Below are 19,636 nucleotides of genomic sequence, written 5' to 3'. Positions count from 1 at the left end.
TTTGTAACCAACCAAGAAAACACCAAGCAAAAACCAAGTAAGTAATCCTCTCCTTAAGCTTTGTGAATGTTTCCTTCTTATTAATACAAATATATTTGTTGTTTTGTGTTAGTATTATTTTGGTTGCCTTTCCCGTGATTATTCTCGGTGTTATAAATTATTAATCAATCTTGGAGTTTATCACTACACTTATATCCAACAAGTGGTATCAGAGCATTAATCTCAACAGCTATCACTAATTAAACTGCCAGCAAAACCACAACCACTCAAAGTCGGAACGGAAGCAACAATTTCAATTTCAAACTGTCAAGGGGCCACCAGGACACCTACTAATTAGTCTTAGGAGCAACTGTAAGCTCAAGGCGATATTTCATAAAATTATAATCCTTAGCAAAATTTTTTGCAGCATGAAGTAACTCCATAATAAAAACTATGGTTTTGAAAAACCAGAGAATTCATATTCTTCTAAATGAACCAACAGACAGCGCCGAAAAGAGTAAGCTAATCCATGTCATCTATTCTGATCTTATTATATTTATAGTTCCAGCTGATCCACTCAACTGTAGACACAAAACCAAAGAAGGTAGGCCAATCATTCTTCGGAATAAGACAGCACCAGATGCTCTTAGCAAAAACACAGTCCCGAATCACATGAAAATTAGATTCATGAGGATTATAGCAAATTGGACAGGAATCATCTTCCAAGAGGTGCCATCGCTTTCTTTCAGCATTAGGGAGGAGTCTATTATGAGCGAAAAGGCGAACCCGTTAAGGAGAAGGCCATTTCCAGATGAGCTTCCAACTAGTTCCTGTATTAAGAGAAGCCTCAGATCCCAAAAAACCATAGGCTGATTTAATTGTGAAAGTACCAGAAGGAGAGAGTCCCCAATACACACTATCCTTTCCAAGCTCGTTAGAAGGCACTGAAATTGCAAGAATTCTATGAACTATTCTGCGAGGCAAATAAGGCGGAAAAGCCTCGGTATCCCACATCACATTGCTCGTAACATAACTGAACACCAGATTATTTCTCATAGTGTGAGGAATGTCCACAGAAAGGAAGTCAATTAAAATAGTATTCACATCCACCCAAGCATCAAGACAGAATCGAATCCTTCTGCCATTACCAACAGCCCAAAGTAAACCGTTATTCAATTTAGGCATAACCTTCCTAATACCCTTAGCTACGCTAGAAATAGCTGCTTCAGAAAAGTTAGAAGGCACAATATCATTGCCCAACCTGTATTTAGAGTGCATGACCTAAACCCATAACGCATTAGGATTATTCATAAGACCCCAACCTAACTTTTAGCATGAACGCATCATTCAACATGGCAAGACTTCGAATACCGAAGCCCCCTGCAGCCTTAGATAACTTATCCTCCTTCCAAGGTAACGACCCCATTTTGCGAGTCGAATCGGTGGAACCCCAGACAAACTGGCGATAGGATTTTTCAATCGAAAGACACACCTGGTTTGGTAATAAGGCATCTTGCATTGAATAAACCGGAAGAGCTGCTAAAACAGATTGAGTAAGCATGATTCTCCAACTAAAGACAACTGCATAGCATTCCAATTAGACAACCTTCTAGCCACCATATCCAGAAAATAATTATAGGTGCGTTTGGAAATCTTTTCATGAATCAAAGGCATGCTTAAAAATTTGCCAAAGTTTGTGGTCTCACGAAAACCTAAAGCTTGGCATAAAGACCGTTTCTGGGAGCTTAACACATTTTTGGAGAAGAAGACCGTAGTTTTCTCCACATTAACCTTTTGCCCTGAGTTATGGCAAAAATCATTCAGGACCTCTCTAATGATGCCAGCCTGATTCCCTGATGCTTCCGCAAAAGGAAATAGATCGTCCGCAAAAAAATAAATGTGTAAGCGGAGAACCATCCCGATTAAGCGTAACAGGCTTCCATGAACCATTACAAGCTGCCCTTGTGATACAATGAGCTAATCTTTCTATGTAGATCATAAAAAAGTAAGGAGACAGTGGGTCTCTTTGTCGGAGACCACCTGAAGGGTGAAAAACGTCAGAAAATTCTCCATTCCACAAAACCTGCATCGAAGTCGTAGTTACACAATTCATAATAACATTAATTAAAGAAATTGGTAGCCCCATTTCCCATAAGGATTCCTGCAGAAGATCCCAATGCACCCTATGGTAAGCTTGCTCAAGATGGACTTTAATGGCCATGAAACCTTTTTTTCCATATTTCCTACGCATATTGTGAATAACTTCTTGCGCAATAATAATATTATCAGTAATTTTCCTGCTTGGGATAAAGCTCATTTGCATAGGACCAACAACCAAAGGCATGATGGGCTTAATCCAATTCACAACAATTTTGGTAATAATCTTATAAATCACTGAACATAACCTAATAGGTCTGAATTGAGAGATTCGAATGGGATTATCAATCTTAGGAATTAAAACCAGTATAGTCAAATTAAGCCTGGGATCCATACCTTTTCCTTCAAACACTTCCCAAACTGTACGATAAATATCCATATGAACCACCGACCAGAATTTTTGGAAAAAGCTAGCACGTAGACCATCAGGGCCTGGAGCCTTCTATGGTTTCATGCTAAATAAAGCTTCTTTAATGTCTCCTATAGACACAGGAACCGGCAACGGCGCAGTATAATCAGCGAGAATAACAGGGAACATTCCATGAAAATGAGAGTTTAAAGGATCATAACTCTCCTCTGAATAAATCTTAGAAAAGAATCTTACAGCTATAGCTTTGAGGTCGGAAATATCATCCACCCAATCGCTAGAATTCTCATCCTGTAAGCTCTCGATACGATTCTGTTTCCGTCGTCTCAAAATTTTGAGATGAAAATAAGTGGTTTTGCGGTCACCCCATTGCATCTAATTAGCTCTGGATTTCTGAAACCAAATGAGTTCTTCTTGAGTAAGAACCTAATCAAGTTCAGCTTTTAAATCTGCTTACAACTCATACAGACGTTGAGAAAAGGCTTGATCAAGAGAACATTGAATGTCTCGTTCTTATATTTATTTACTAAAAGAGATTATATCGACGGTATAAACAAAACAAGTAAATTTATTATAAAATATATAATAAAAGTTATATGATGATTTTTATAAATCAATTTGATTTTTTCTTAAAAAGAAAATGAAAGCAAGTAACATATAATAACAAATGGTATGAAACAGTACGTTGAAGAAAATATAAATGATATATTTCATATTTAAATTACTATTTAAAAAGGGAAACAAATATATCATTTTTCTTTTCAGTGAAATATTACAATCCAAGATATGTAACAAAAAAAAAAAGTATTTACTATATATATAAAAGTGTAAGATAATTTAATCATTGTATTTATTGTAATCTAAATAAGAATTTATATTTTAATATTATATAAATAAAAAATATCAAAAGGGAGCATATAACGAGCATAGACAATAATGCACGTCATAAAAAAATAGTAATTAATTAAATAAATGTAGAGAATGAGTTCTGAAGTTTGACTCTTCTTGATTAAAGGGAGTATAAAGTTAGATAATCATAGTTAATTACATAGCATGTTTCAGAAAGGAATAAATCTCAATTTGCCCCCTGAATCTGAGAGCAATATTCAATTATGTTTTTAAATAATTTTTCTTTCCTAATTTTAAACTTGTTAAATAATTTTTGTTATTTAAAATATTCAAATTATTTTAAAGAAACCAAAAATTTAGTGAAAAACATATTTCTTTCTGAAATGCAAGGAGGAGCGTTAAATTCGCGCTCTATAGAAAAAGTTGCACACACGTTGTCTATTTCAAAAAAGTTAGTTCATAGAGTTTGGCATATTACAAAGATCGGTGCACTAATTACAAATGGGATGAATGGTCCTTGCGAAGATATTTACCATGGCATAAATGGTAATTGAAGTTGATGCAGAAATATTGAAGGAAGTAGCAACAATAATAACATCCTATTGTGAAAATATTTGCCATGTGATAATAGTTTCATATGCTTTAAAGGATTTAATGACATTTAGTAGTTCAAAAAAAAATGGTCTTTTTGTTTAAAAAGTGCACTAGTTGTCTTCGTAAAACGTTGCTTCAAATCATCTTTTGGATAATAAAAATATGTGCTCAAATATTGCAAATGTAGGTGTTTTTACGTCAAAGTAATGTACATATATTATTATGACACGCATTTTTTATTTCACTACAAAAAAAACGCGTTTTGACAAATCATTCTATTAACAAACTAATCTTCTAAAAATGAAAAAAAAAAAAACAACAAACTAATTCATTATTAGTTCAAAGTCAGAATTTTTACATACAAAAGTTAAACAACAAAACATGAAAAACACTATAAACAACTAACCAAAATAAACAAACAACAAACAAATTATAAACAAGAACAAAACCAAAATAATGAATGGTAGCTGCCGATTCATTAACAAAATAAAATAAACAAACAATCAACTAATCAAAAAAACAACAAACAAATTCGACATAAAAATAAAATGCAAACAAAAAACAAAACAGTTGCTGCTATTAATTAACGAAAATAAAAAAATAAAAAACAAATCACTTACCTGTGGTGTTGTTGGACGGCAGCGGCGACTCTATTGACTGGTGACAGAGTGAGACAAAGGGAGACTGACTATAGAGAGGGAGAGAGGCGTGAGATTGATTTTGAAATCAGTCTCGCGCGAGAGAGAAAGGAGACTAAAGCACCCTAAAATTTAACGGCGGACCAGATCGGTCGCTATTTTAATTAACATGGCAAATAACCTTCGTTGTTATGGTGTAAAATTAATTGCTAATAAATATAGAATTTTGGTCATTGGAACTGTCGCACTCTAATTGCTAATCGGTCAGTATTAATTCCCGTCAAATATAGCGACATAATATATATGGGTCGATATTCCATCGTTCGCCGGATCGGCCGCTGAGTAGTCACTAGTCTATAGCTCTGGTTGGCGTCGATACTAGGCGCAAAAAAGAGCGATGATGTCAAGTCGGTTGTTAATTCTGTCGGTAAGTCTATCACTAGTAGTAGTCAAATCGGTCATTAATATTGCAAAGGTTTCACAATAAGAGTCCGTCATGGGCGGTTGTCGAGCCGCATTGCGTCAATCGCTAAAAACCAATTTTTTTTTTTTAGTGTTTCTAACTGTATATATAAAAAAATAAGCAGTAGTTTTTGTTAAGTAAATGTGTGCAAAATTTCTAAATGCATGCAATTTTGCTTAAAACGAAGAGAGAAAGATAATACGGCTATGAATTGGTTAGTCAACCATATTTAATTTCAATATTTCAATTTTGTATGTCACTTTCTTGTTTTTCTAAAAATTGGTACTTTAGATAAAGCAAATCAAGGTAAATTATAGTTTTTACTTTGGTCATAGTTAAAATTAAGTAAATTTATCTATATAAATAGAAGGGAAAAATAAAAATTTTGTCTATATAAATAAACTGAAAAGGCATTACTTCTAAGTTTAAGTGACAAATTGAACTTTGTTCCCTTCAAAAAATTGCATAAATGCAAAGTAAGATTTATCAATACTCTTTAGTAATTTATTATTGCGATTTCACACCTACTAACTGCAAGCTTGACGGTCCTAAGCCATCCACGTGGGCAGGGGAGAGGACTTTTGAATTGGCAACATCAGCCGCTTTTATGATGCGGAATTTTTAATTTAATAGAAAAGGTTGTTCCGACTTCTCCGAGAAATAGAAAATTTTTTAAATGTACGTTTTAATTTTTACTAGCACAAAAGTTAAAAATTTTAAAAATACATCAAATTAATTAATTTTTACTGGTTCGGTTTGATTTGGATCCATCCATCGAATGCTCACCCTCCGACTCGGTACCCCAAAAGCCCCAAACCACAACTACGCGTCCACGCCCTTGAGGAAGGTATAGTAAGTCCATGTCTGTAACTACTCTGCACCCTGTTTTTCTGTATATCAAATTCAAAACTGCCATTCTCATTCATTTCATCTCTCTCTTGTAGAAAAAGAAGAATCATAGAAGATGATACAGCTTCTCTACACCGTAATCTTTGCCGAAATGGCTCTGATTTTGACGCTCTTATTCAAAACCCCTTTGAGAAAGCTTGTGATCTTGACTTTGGATCGGGTCAAGCAAGGCAGGGGACCTGTTATGGTTAAGACCGTTGGCGGGACTGTTTTCATTGTGCTGTTGTCTAGTCTATACAGTATGTTTGAGATCCAGAACCGTAGTATCGAAGCTGCTCCTAATCCCACCGACCAGGTTCTCATGGCTAGACACATGCTTGAAGCCTCTCTCATGGGTAATTCTTTTGACCTATATTTTGCTTTATAAAATTTTGCTATACCATATGTTGTGATATGTGTTTGATTTGTTATTTTTTGTTCGGTTTCTTGCAAATATATTGAGCTGGCTTTTTAAGGGTGTTAATTTTGTGGTTTCGAATGTTGTGAAAATTTGTCTGAACTGGGCTATGCACACAAATGTCTGACTTTTATTTTATTTTTCTTTAATTTGAAACCTGAGAAGAAGATAGATGCTTTTTCTTAAATATTTCATGTAATTTGGTTGAATATGAGTTTTTTTTTTTGTCAGTCTAGTTGGAGAATTGAGCTGTATGGGGCTTTGGCATGCCGTTTGGGAAACAGTGTTTTATCTCATTGCAAAAACTGTTTGATGGAGTCCTATCTTAATAATGGGCCTATGTTGTGTTTGTCACTGGTAGCTTAGCTTGTATTTGTCATGGCGTCATTGTTGAATCATATTTCCATCTGTTAGTGCCTGTGTTTGTAACAATGTACTTTGCTGGAATTTATCTTGAGGTGTTGGGTGTGTTAGGTTTGCAGATGTAATCCTGTCGTGATAATGTAGGTACTGCTTCAGTGTTTGATGTAAATAGGTCAGATTCATTTCATGGGTTGAAGTGTACATTACAGTAAGTGTGATAAAGCAACTACTCTTTTTAGATTCTTCTTAATTCATTTTTCATACTTAACTTTTTTTTTTTTTTTTTTTTGGCTGGTTGCTAAATTGAGGAGAAAAGGTGGATGATATTTTGATTGCAATTTTAGTGTTGGTAACTTATGCGTGGATATGCAATTGAAGTCATTGCCCACGCTAGAAATATACATGTACTATTTCTCAAATTACCTGTTGTGTAACCATAGAAAATAAAATTATTTCTTTTTTTTTTTCTTTTTGTTTTTGTTTTTAGGAGGGAGGTGTTGATTAGGTTGTGGGGAGGGCAGATTGGGCCACTAGGAAGTTCAAATCCTAATCATGCGGGAGGTCTAGGACTGGGCACAAAACCCTTGCAATGCTTAGATCTTTTATGGTTCAGGTTGGGAGGGTGCTTGACTTTTTGAGCATGTTTAACTTCAAACTACTTTTTTCAAGGTCAAATGTTAGATCCAATTACCATAACATCGCGGAAGATGCTGTTGCTAAGATGTTTAGTGCTTTTTCAGCATTTACCATGGGACCTATAATCTTTCAGAGTTGAGATTTATATCAAGAATTATGAAGAGCGCAACTTTGAGGCAGAGTTCACAGCAAAACATGTGAGGTTTCTGCCTTTAGTGTACCCGATTCATTTTCTTAGCTAGCTTAAGACTAGTAATATGACAATCTCTCTCTGAGACACCCTCACTCTCTTTGTAACAAAGGGCTTAGAGCTTTCCTTTAAAAAGGGAGGTCACGGGTAAATTTTTCAGATATTAGAAAAGTTGGTAAGATCTGATAGCTAGTAAAACTAACAAAAATTCACCTTCTATTTGTTATTGTACTGGAGAAGATTGCTTTCATGAGATCTATGCAGACTGTTATTACAGATTTATTTTGTTTTTCTTGGAGAAGCTTTGGATAGGGAGACAACAAAAGCAAAATATGATCTGAGCTTTCTGTATGTTAAGATGGATGAAGAATTCACCAGTCTGCATGGTTTTCTTTCTACGGTTGATCAAAGAATCCCCTGAAGTCGTGAAATCAGAGTAGAAAATCATCCAAGTGCTTCATGAAAAGATTAAAAAAAGAGTACATATAAGAAAGAACAGAATATCTAAAGGATAAGAACACTCCATCCGTATTCACAATGAATCCTGCAACCTATTCAGATTATGGACTAATACTTCCAAATAAATTTGGTGATTAGAAGAAAAGGATAGATTTCATAGATTGAATTTATGTTGTTCCTTGGTGCCTCTTGCTGCAGCAAGATCTGATTTACTACTACAATGTCATTGATCTGGTCATTAGTTCAACTGAATTTAACGCATGCCGATGGATTCAGCATCTTGTTAACGGTTTCAACTCACTAATTCATGCTGAAGTGTTGTTGTTACATTTTGATGCTGTTGTTTTTATACAAACAGGGAATCTGCAGTATGGCAACTCTTTAATGACTTTGTTTGAGAGAATTGGTATTCTTGGATATTCTTTGTTATGCATGCTTGTAACAACACTTGACATATTGATTTACTGAATTTTTATTCTGGGCACTTGCATTATTATTGGAATTTCATAAAAGAAATTTCTATAACAAATTTTCTGTTGTCCAGAGATGGTTGGCACTCAACATTTTCTAAACTGCTCAATTAATTGCGGAAGAGCACCTTACAAATTACTTGAAATACTTTTCTGCTAAAGTTTACCTTCTTCAAAAGATGGTTTCTCAGTCTAGTATAGTATTATATATTTTATTTTAATATGTACAAACTCTTGTTGCCAAAATGGAAAGAAAAAGAGTTGGAGTCTTGCATTTGTGCACCAGTTTCAGAAAGCGGCATTGTATGTAAAATTTTATATTTGGTTGGATTTTATATGTTGATACAGTATGGTCTTTTACAGTTTGAAGGTTTGATTGGAATTGGTAATTCTCATCATCATAAGGGATATATTGGTATATTGCTAAAAGCTCCGTATTGATTTAAACACAAATAATTTTTCTGCAGGATTCTTGCTATTCCTGTCATTGATGATAGATAGATTGCACCATTACATTAGGGAACTACGTTTACTGAGGAAGGCAATGGAGGCTGCTAAGAAACAAAGCCGGGGATTTGAGGATGTGAAAAATGGGAACTCAGAGTAGATGAAAGCCCTGGAGAAGAGACTGGTAACCTGAAAGTATAGTTAAACTTTTTACCTCCTTACAGCAAGTCTGAGGATTGGATATTGTTGTCTGGTTTACTTATTAGTGTGCTTCAGCTATCTAATGAGCTTTTGAAGTCTATGTTGTGTTTTTGTATGAGCTGTCTATAATTTTGTTTAGTAAATCAATTAGTGGGATGGTTGGACTAAATACTCATTCCAAATAAAAATAAAAATAGTCACACTTTCCATAATGGCTGTCCCAAAATAATAAGTCTCATATCTATTTCTAGAAATGGTCGTTTTGTTAACTTTTCTATGGTATATTGTGCCAATAATTAATATACATAGAATTACTAAAAATTTAGTCAAATATAAATATAATGTAATATAAAGTAATTGAAACATGTGTTGAGATTAATTTTTTATTGAAAAACTCTATAATCATTAATCAAAAAGTTAGTAATATAGGGATACATATGGAAAAGAAGGATGAATATTATGGTTGAATTAATTTAACTACTTATTTTTAATTTGTGTGAAAAAAAAAAATGGGACTATTTGTTTGAGACGGAGGTGGTATTTGTTTTAGGTTAATGATTTCAAATATTTTGAATTTTGCTTCTTTTATCAAATTTTACCCAATTTCATAAATCGTTCCAATTTATTTAATGGAAGGACATTATTTCTAACCCCTGAATTCTTCTTTAAAGCCGGAATAGAAGTTACAGCAGTGTGATTGAGTACCAATTTGGTTCAATGCTTGCAATTAGTCATTCAAGATTAATGATTAATGGTTCTTGTTGGTGGTTAAAAGGCTACTATTAAATGTGGAATTTTAAAAATGATGCTTAAAAATTGGTTTTACCCCAAACCTCAACGGTGATTTAGAGTTTTTTTTTTTTTTTTTTGGTAAATTGATTGCAAAATTAAGTTTTATTCCTAAATTGATGCAAAAATTATTTGGATCAAATTAGACATTATTGGGTTAGGTTGAGTTATCGATTTAAAGTATCTAAATCATGTGCAGATCAATGATTTTTTTTTTAATCTAATCCAACTCATTAAATGTGTGAACGCATTTTTATTAAGATAAATCTTATAAAAAAGGAACATTGTAGAATTAAAAACATAACATACAATTACATGTTCATAAAATTTGTTTTTCGTTTTAAAAACTGATTTTTCTAAAATCTAAAGAAAAAATAAATAATGTTAAACAAATAAGATGTATTTATTTTTTAAGGAAAAAAAATGAAAAGCACAAAATTTAAATGAAAAGAAGTGGCATCTTAATAAACGACAGTACCTTTAAGGTTGGTTATTGTTGTAATCTATCTATTTTAACTATAAGTGCAATTAATTTAAAATTTCATTTTCGGAGATAATTGTAAAATAAATAAAAAACTAAATTGGATATGTTTACCAGAAAAAATAAGACAAAAAAAATAAGAATAGCAAGTCAGTGACCCAATTAGTCATGGCTGGTTTATTGAACCACCGGATTAAAATTTTTAAAATATTAAATCTGAATTGATCCTTAAACTGTCGATTCTAGTGTAGTTTTGATGAACCTATGGTTCTGATCACGGTTTTCAACGATAGATATTTTTTTTAAAAAAAATCTGTTCTAATGTTAAGTCTTTTTTTTTGAAAATATTAATATGAGTTTAAATAATATTGTAAATTTTATTTAAAATAAAATTTAAAACGCTTATACTCGTATAAGAATAAAATTAATTAATTTCACAAAATAATTAAATAAATTATCATTTTATTTTGTCTAAATGTTATTAATTAAATAAATTATTAGAAAATTTTGAAAAATACTTCAAAGAATATAATTTTGAACTTAGTAAACAATTTAAAAGAAAAAAAAAAGTTAAAAACAATAAAAGATTAGACTAAATACTTCTTTTTTTGTTCACTGTTTTATTGTTTAGATTTTTAACTTTTAAAGTAAAGTGGATTGTCAAAAAAAAAAAATAAAATTAAAGTATACTATGTAGTAAAAAATTATTAAGACTTTTAAAGATATATAGAATAACCTACGTGATTATCATTTTAAAAATAAAAATAGAAAAATTTTTGGTTTGAAACAGACCAAAACCGCCTATTCCTATTTAAAACTTTAAACTCACAATTCTAGTGCAATTTAAATTCATCTACCGTACAATTTCAATTCACAATCAGCCGATGGCATGCGTAGACCCAATAAATATAGCATGTGAAGTAGTAAAGCCATAAAAATGCGATACTTGGGATCTGGCTTGGCTGGATTACTAAAGTTTCAATGCTATCTTATTATCATTGCCCGTGACCATATCTCCCTCTCTATATATACATACACATGTACATATATATAGATATATATTTAAATATATACAGAACAATCTCTCATCAAGAAAAATTAGAAGATGTCATTACTATATCTATATATTTATTGCCACGTGATTCATTCTTCTCAAGAAAATAAATCGGTTTCTCCTATTTCGTCTTGAACTTTTCAGTTTGGAAAACTACATCATAGGAATACATTTCCTGTGGTTTATGAAATATAATTATTTTGTCTTTATTTTTTAAAAAATATATTAATTTATTTTTATATTTTGCTTCTCTTATATTATTAGGTTATTCTGTTCATTTTTTATATTTTTCTGTTAAGTCAATAAGAAAACATAAAGGTCAAATGAGAGATACTAAAATATTATATCAAAAAAATTACAGTACGATCCCTATGGTTTGAAAAATATAACTAGTTTATCTTTATACTTTTAAAAATAAAAAGAGTATTTTTGTCATTTCATAAGGTACTTAACAGAAAAAATGTAAAAATTGGACGAAATACCTTATAGTCTGACGGAGGTAAACTATAAAGATATTTTAATTCATTTTAAAAAGACATGTATGACTAATTGGATTTCGCAATCCACGGGGATCCTACTGTACTTTTCCCAACATTCTCAATAATTAAATTCATATATATATTAATAGCTCAATAATATATATTAGTAAATTCATATATAAATTACTTCCTCAACTCTCTCTCTCTCTCTCTCTCTCTCTCTCTCTCTCTCTCTCTCTCTCTCTCTCTCTCTCTCTCTCTCTCTCTCTCTCTCTCTCTCTCTCTCTCTCTCTCTCCCCCATTATAAATAGAACTCAATATGGAAGGAAATTGTCTATAAACACCAACTAGCTAAAAGTAACGAATTTTACATAAAACCCTCTATTCTATAATTCACCATAACTCATATATGGCTACGAGAAAAAGACCTGTCAACTTTTCCTCCACAAAACTTATATTCATAACCATCTTACTGTTGGCAATTACTTTAGCTAATGCTGCAGGGTTAAGAGAAACAAAGATGACAATATATTTGCAAGGTTTCTCAACCGGTCCCAATGCTACAGTTGTTGCAGTTGCAGGCATACCAGGCAAGCATTTGTCATTTACGCAATTTGGAACAATCTTAGTCACCGATGATCCCATAACTGAAACTCCTGATATTAACTCTGCTCAAGTTGGGCGAGCTCAAGGCATGTACGCAACAGCAAGCTTGGATGGAATTAACTCACAAGTCTCCATATCAATTTTGTTCACTAATACAGCCTATTGTGGCAGCATTTTGCAGATTCAAGGCATTAGTAAGCAATTTGATAACGTTAGAGAGCTTTCTGTAGTTTCTGGGACTGGAAGGTTTAGGTATGCAAGGGGGTATGTTACGTTTGAAACATATTTTGTTGATAAGTCATCGGTTTACTCGGTCGTCCGGTGCAATATTTCTGTACTGCATTATTGACTTTTGATTTTTTTTTTCCTACTCCAGTCCAAGATGGATAATAGATTTGCAAAGCACTAGAAAAACGTTTTTTACAGGATCGTTAAACTTCTGGGCTGGCCCTCGAATAGCATAATTGCTCGACACTACCTTCCTCGATCTTCGGATTTCTTCTCTTTTAGCACATTTGATTGTTATCTTATGTTCAATTAAAGCTTGGCTATGGCAATAATTGTGTGTTTTTTTTAAAATATTAAATTATTGTGGTTAGCAATGTGAAAGTGTACTCTATTTATCTTGCGTTAATGAAAGCCATGGTTTAGCTTTTTTTTTTTTTTTTTTTTTCCTGGTTTTATGTCAAACCCTTTTTGTAGTTTGGTCAATATATCAAAAGACAAAAAGGTCACACTTTTAATATTGACAAAAATAAATAAATAAATAAAGGTAATGACTTTTTTTTTTTTGAAAGCAAATAAGAGTATATATTTATAATAAATCCTCAGGAATAAGAGTTGCAATACAATGGGGAGTCGAGTCCCATAGACGGAAACAAGGATGTAAACATGCCACACGAGCAAGAGCATGTGCAGGCTTGTTACCTTGCCTCCTAACCCAAACCAATTCACTAAATGGTATTTGAGACAGCAATTGTTTAATCTCTGCTAGCACTGGTGCCCAGTCGGAATAATAATCAAACCTGGTAGTTACAGCTTGAAACAGGCGCAAACAATCTGTTTCCACTAGAACCCTACTAATAGATCTCGTGAGCAACCAAGATAAAACCTCCCTAAGGCCGATGGCTTCAGCGATGTGAGGTTTTAATACTCCCGTAAAATGACCCGTGCAAGCTACCAAGAACTGTCCAGCTTCATTTCGGACAAGGCCAGCATACGATGAACGACCCTCAGTCATATGGACAGCTGCATCAACGTTACATTTGACAATCCCAGTCGGAGGAGGAGCCCATGTCGGAACTGAAGCCGACGATACAGAGGGATTGCTTCGTTCAATCTGCGCGTTCTGCCATTCTCTGAGAAAGCTGGTAGCAGCCGTGACAATGTTGTAAGGAGCAATATTAGTTTGTTGCCATACTCGCCGATTTCTATCAAACCAGAGAAAGTAGCACAAGACACCGAATAACAAGCATTGGTCGTTACTGCGCCGATCAATAAACCCCAGTAAAGTATCATTAAAACTAGTGGTTGATCCATCCAACGGAATCCCTGTTAACGGCCAACACAGTCGAGCTTTCTCACAGTGGAATAGCACGTGCATTGTTTTCTCGATTTCACCGCAAAAAGGGCAATGGTCATCCTCTGTAATCCGCTTGCCAAATAGTATAGATTTTGTTGGTAGAATATTTCGGCACGCTCGCCACAGCCAGTGCTTAACCTTCGGTGGGGAATCTAATTGCCATAATTTAGCCCAAATTGGCGAAGTTGCAGTTGCTTCAGGTTCCACAAAATTAGGCAGGACAAGCTTGTAGCCTGATTTAACAAGATATTCCCCTGAAGTAGAGAAGTTCCATATTAGTGTATCTGCCTGGGTAGCCCGAGTAAACGGGATAGATAGAACCTGTGACACCTCCTCTGGAAGGAACAGTCTGGCAATTAAATCCTCATTCCAACCATTAAGCATCCTTAGATTTCCAACTGACAGGTGCTCAGAGCCAGGGACAATAGGGCTACGTGGGTAGAAATCAGTATCATTTGGTAACCACGGGTCATGCCAAATGTTAACACTTGAACCGTTGCCAATTCTCCATCTATACCCTTGTTTGAGAAGTGACTTAGCCGAGACCATGCTCCTCCATATAAGGCTGGGATTATGCCCTAGGGGCGCATCCAAAACATTCCCCCCCGAAAAATATTTTGCTTTGAGAACAGAACATAGAAGAGTATTTGGTTCGGAGACAAGTTGCCAAATCTGTTTGCCAACTAGGGCAATGTTAAAGGAATAGAGATGTCGGAAGCCAAGGCCGCCCATAGTCTTTCCCACGCACATTCGGTCCCAACAGAGCCAATTAATTCCTTTACCGCTCGGATCTTGTGTACCCCACCAAAAAGAGTTCATAATTCTTTGTAGTTCGTCACAGAGGGAAGTAGGGAGAAGGAAGGTACTCATGCAGTAGGATGGAATCGCCTGAGCTACAGTTTTAATCATTACTTCCTTTCCCGCCTTAGAGAGGAATCTGTGGCTCCATCGAGAAATGGTCTTTCTCAATCTATCTCGAAGAAAGGAGAAGACTGCCTTCTTGTTTCGTCCAACTAGGGAAGGAAGTCCTAGGTATCTGCCATGGTTTAAGGGTTGAGAAACTTGCAAAATATTGATAATCTGCTCTCTAACCGAGACTTCCACATTAGAACTGAAAAAAACCCCTGATTTTTGTAAGTTCACACCCTGTCCTGATGCTGCTTCATACTGTTTTAAGATATGTGCAACCGCTGTAGCTTCTTCTGCCTTAGCTTTAAAGAAGAACAGACTATCGTTAGCAAATAAAAGATGAGACAACCTCGGAGCAGCTCGACAAATACGACCCCCATGGAGTGATCCTACTGCCTCTGCATGCATAAGTAAAGTTGAAAGCCCCTCAGAACAAAGTAGGAACAAGTACGGGGATAGAGGGCACCCTTGTCTCAACCCACGAGATGGAGTAATAGGACCAACACTTTCACCATTAACAAGAACGTGATACCTGACCGACGTAACACACATCATAATCAGCTGAACGAATTCAGAACAAAACCCAAGTCTTGTCATTATAGCTTTTAAATAAGACCAGTCAACTCGATCATATGCCTTACTAATATCAATCTTGAGGGCTGCTGTTTGTTCTTGACTCCTCCCACGGCTTTTCATAGAATGTATTGTTTCAAAGGCAAGAATTACATTGTCTGTAATTAGCCTCCCAGGTACAAAAGCAGACTGAGATGGGGAGACAATTTTCCGCAGGACATGCTTCATCCGATTAGCTAATACCTTTGCCACAATCTTGTACAAGACATTACATAAGGAAATTGGCCGCAGCTCTTTCACAAATTCAGGTTTATCAGTTTTAGGAATTAGCACTATGGTGGTCTCATTCACCAGATTAGGAAAAGAGCCGTTTGCAATCCACCGTTTACAGCTAGTAATAACATCTGAACCCACAACTGACCAAAATTTCTGAAAGAAACACAGATTGAACCCATCAGGGCCAGGACTTTTGTCCGGGTGCATTTGAAATACCGCCGATCGAAACTCCTCATCAAGGAAAGGGGCCACAAGATTATCATTATCAGTTTCAGTGACCCGAGAATTAACATGCTCAAGAACAGGACTACACTGGATAGGTGTGGCCGTAAATAGTGTAGTAAAGTAGTCTAGGAACACAGTATGCATATCCCTCGGTTCTTCCTTCCAGTCACCTCTCGAGTCTCGGATACCTGGAAGATAGTTTAATTTTTTACGGGAGGAAGCAGAGGAGTGGAAGTACCTGGTATTTTTATCCCCATGAGCAAGCTAGAATATTTTTGATCGCTGTTTCCAGTACTGCTCTTCTTTAAGAAGCAAATCACCAAGCTGCTTTTGTATTAGAAAGTACTCCTCTGAGTTGTCACTCTGTTGGTGGATTCGAAAGCCATTAAGTTGGGTTTTAAGCATTTTAATATCTTTAAGGAACTTACTGCGTACGTCACGTCCCCAAATTCGCAACCCAGCTCTGCAAGCTTGGAGTTTACCCATCACATCACCGTGGGCTCCTCGGGTCCAATTATGAATAACAGTCTCGTCAAGGTTAGGCTCCCCAATCCATGCATTTTCAAACCTGAAGCTAATTTTTCTTTTAGTCCTTAGGGCAGTGCCCAATAAAAGCAATAATGGAGAATGGTCCGATGTGCCACTAATCAAGTTGTGAACCGACGCATTTGGGAAAAAACAAGACCATGTATCTGAAGCCACCATACGGTCCAATCTTTCCTCAATTTTGTTACGTCCCCTACCAGACCGCCATGTAAACGGATACCCTATCATACCAAGATCGGAAACCCGACACACCTCCAGCGCTTCTCGAAATCCCTCAAGATTACGTAGCTCATAAGGGTGGCCCCCTATCTTCTCATCATCCGCAAGTAGATTATTAAAGTCACCCATAAGAAGCCAAGGAAGGTTGTGTTGGTTAGCTAGAGTTTTAAGGAGAGTCCAGGTGTCTGGCTTCCTATGATGTTCAGGGAACCCATATACACATGTCATTCGCCAAGTATGTGGTCCATAAGTTATTTGCATATCAATGTGATTTGGGGAGTAAGAATAAAAATCAACATTCAAATTATTATTCCAGAAGACAGCTAAACCACCACTTCGACCAAGACAATCAACTGAAAAAGAAGAGGAAAAACCACACTGCAAACTTAATTTTTTAACATAAGAGGAAGCTACTTTTGTCTCCATAAGGAAGCAGAACATGGGCTTATTTGCACGAACAAGATCCTTTAGAGCACTCACTGCCCGAGGGTTGCCCATCCCTCGGCAGTTCCAACATAGGAACGTCATGGCTCTCGGCGGCCCTGAGTACTAGGGCTCGCCGCTTTAACTGAGGTGCTAACTAAAGATGCTCCATCACTGCTGTGTATGTTTGGATCAATTTGCATGGCTGAAGTAGAAGGTGGTGAGGAATCAATACCGTTTTGGGTTTGAGTAGTTAGGGTTACCATGTGAAGAGTATTTGCATGTCTGGCCCGCTTGTTTCCTTCCACAGTATTTGAAATAGCATCTTCAAGAGCATTGGGATCCAACTCAGTTCTAATCGGATCCACCAATACAGCTTTGCCATGATCTTGTGTTCCTGTCATGTCTGAAGTCTTTGCTTGAGCCGTAGGTCTCGAATCCAGGAGATTTCCATGCTGGTCACGCAGCCACCGATTGTCATCAGAGCCCCATCCCAACTGTCTCATCGGAGCTCGTAGCCATGGCCCCCAGCCACGCTCAATCTCCTCCTCTGGTGTAGAAAAAAGGGACTCACACACCATTTCTGAATGCCCAAGATGGCCACAAATAAAGCATAGAGTTGTTAGCTTCTCATACATGAATTCAACCTGAAAGACATTCCCATCTTTATTCCTGAACTTCTTCCACCTCTTGAGGGGCTGACGAACATCCACTGTAGTCCTGATTCTCATATACCTCCGAGGCCCAACCGTATTGTTTGACTGGTCGTAGGATACATACCGGCCAATGAAGTTCCCAATCTGCATCCCAAAGTTCTCAGACACCATCCCAGTTGGGATCTTGTGAGCTTGCACCCAAAAGTCCACATGGTGCAATTCAACTGAACCTGGGTCCTGGCCTTGATCTACCTTTGCTATAAGTAGCAGGTTATTGTTGAACGTCCAGGGGCCCCCATTCAAAACTCTATTATAATCAATTTTATGAAAGAATTGGAATAGGAAGATCTTGGTATCAATCTCTGAGATGTTAACACCTCGGCCAGGCTGCCATATGCTAGCCAGAGTTGATTTCATGGCAGGAAAGTTGATCCGTCGGTCGGTAAGGAATCTCCCAACCAATGCCAATGGCGCATCAATCTGCGTAGCTTCAACTCGAGGAGCATCCTCGATGAAGTCTTCATCATCCACAAGAGAGAGATTTGCGAGACTGTGTGTGGTAGAAGAGAGAGTGTTGAGTGACATAATTGCGCTCATGCAAATGCAAGAAGATTAACATGCATAGCGCAAGAGTGTTTTAAAGGGGTATATTTATTTGAATTGAGTCAAAGGGACAAGTACAGTGCTCTCATCATTCAATTTTTCTTTATGTATTTTAATTGACCGACACAAAAGAAGACGATTCTCAAAATGGGTCCGCAAGAAAGACTAGTCATTACGGCCTGGACATAGTGCGTTGAAGCTTCTTCATCATTCCTTATTACACTTTTTTTTTTTTTTTAATGATTGACAAAAAAAGAAGAGAGGAAAATCTCAATCTGGTCCCACCATGAAACTAGTCGTTGGGGCTCTCCATCATTCATTGTATCCTTTTTTTTTTTTTTTTTTTTTTTTTTTTTTTGTTGAATGACAAAAACAAAAAAAGAAAAAAGAAGAGAGTAAAACCTCAGTCTGGTCCCACCATGAAACTAGTCGTTGGAGCGGAGCCCTATCCGGCGTTAATCGCGCTTCCTTGTCATCGACCCCGGCGGCCTTCCGTTCCGGTTGGAGCTTGTCAGGAGGCGGCGTGAATGTGCACTTTCATAGTTTTTACTGTCTACACTAATGCAACTGCTAGACTCGGGCATAAATAGAAGTTTGTCTTCTTGTTATTAGAAGCAAAGGAAAGGGGCGGTTGTTTAAAATCGCAGCAATTGAGTGACGGTATCCTTCCCTTCCTGTACTTTCTTGATAACAAAACGATGAAAGCCAGCCGCAGAGCACCTCTTAACATCAGGTCTTACAACTCTGGAAGTTATTTGTGCACCAGAGATAGAAAAAGAAGAAACTGTGGATGTAAAGAATCTCTGCTTCCAACCAAAGAAGAAACAGTGGTATCTTATTTGTCAAGCGTTTATGTTTCATTTCTAGCACCTGATTTGTTATATTTTGTAAGAAAATATATCAATACCAAATAAAATCTTCAACAAAGGTAATGACTTTGAGAGTTAGTAGTTGTATATTTTTAAAAATATAAACAAGTTTTAATTAAATTTCAGCCACTAAACTTTGAGTTTGGCTCTATTTGTCAAGATTCGATTGAAGTAGTGTTTAATATTTTCATTTAGTTAAAATAATATTTTAATTAATTATTGTGTTC

General features: G+C 35.8%; 3 protein-coding genes and 1 pseudogene across 3 annotated transcripts; 2 read left to right on the top strand and 2 right to left on the bottom strand.

The window, feature by feature from the left end:
• Window positions 1-768: 768 nt before the first annotated feature.
• LOC105648182 (uncharacterized) lies at window positions 769-2,515 on the bottom strand. Its single transcript, XM_089718912.1, has 4 exons — window positions 1,894-2,515; window positions 1,586-1,778; window positions 1,351-1,471; window positions 769-1,260 (listed from the first exon to the last, which is right to left on the bottom strand). Exons 1-4 carry the CDS (start codon window positions 2,513-2,515, stop codon window positions 769-771), a joined length of 1,428 nt encoding a protein of 475 aa, XP_089575038.1.
• A 3,400-nt stretch (window positions 2,516-5,915) lies between these two features.
• Window positions 5,916-9,331, top strand: LOC105648175 (uncharacterized). Its single transcript, XM_012234486.2, has 2 exons — window positions 5,916-6,291; window positions 8,939-9,331. The coding sequence occupies exons 1-2, from the start codon at window positions 6,012-6,014 to the stop codon at window positions 9,076-9,078; spliced, it is 420 nt and encodes a 139-aa protein (XP_012089876.1). The 5' UTR covers window positions 5,916-6,011; the 3' UTR covers window positions 9,079-9,331.
• Window positions 9,332-12,309: 2,978 nt separating this feature from the next.
• On the top strand, window positions 12,310-13,157 carry LOC105648184 (dirigent protein 22 pseudogene; annotated as a pseudogene).
• A 3,200-nt stretch (window positions 13,158-16,357) lies between these two features.
• On the bottom strand, window positions 16,358-17,386 carry LOC149497454 (uncharacterized). The gene has a single exon (XM_089718911.1). It carries the CDS (start codon window positions 17,384-17,386, stop codon window positions 16,358-16,360), a length of 1,029 nt encoding a protein of 342 aa, XP_089575037.1.
• Between the last annotated feature and the right edge of the window lie 2,250 nt (window positions 17,387-19,636).

The sequence above is a fragment of the Jatropha curcas genome, chromosome 3 (assembly GCF_041381405.1).
Source record: "Jatropha curcas cultivar XTBG-Jc1 chromosome 3, XTBG_Jcur_1.0, whole genome shotgun sequence".
NCBI classification, from domain to species: domain Eukaryota; kingdom Viridiplantae; phylum Streptophyta; class Magnoliopsida; order Malpighiales; family Euphorbiaceae; genus Jatropha; species Jatropha curcas.
The sequence above is the reverse complement of the archived record's forward strand: the minus strand, read 5'-3'. Positions and strand labels throughout refer to the sequence as shown.

Excerpts from the sequence above, each read along its gene's own strand:
- LOC105648182 (XM_089718912.1), bottom strand. The coding sequence starts at position 2,515 with ATGGATATTTATCGTACAGTTTGGGAAGTGTTTGAAGGAAAAGGTATG. Across the intron at positions 1,779-1,893 it reads TGTTACGCTTAATCGGGATG|GGCAAAAGGTTAATGTGGAG; the intron begins GTTCTCCGCTTA and ends GCCATAACTCAG. Across the intron at positions 1,472-1,585 it reads CTGGATATGGTGGCTAGAAG|GTGTGTCTTTCGATTGAAAA; the intron begins GTTGTCTAATTG and ends TTACCAAACCAG.
- LOC105648175 (XM_012234486.2), top strand. The coding sequence starts at position 6,012 with ATGATACAGCTTCTCTACACCGTAATCTTTGCCGAAATGGCTCTGATT. Across the intron at positions 6,292-8,938 it reads GCTTGAAGCCTCTCTCATGG|GATTCTTGCTATTCCTGTCA; the intron begins GTAATTCTTTTG and ends ATTTTTCTGCAG.
- LOC149497454 (XM_089718911.1), bottom strand. The coding sequence starts at position 17,386 with ATGACGTTCCTATGTTGGAACTGCCGAGGGATGGGCAACCCTCGGGCA.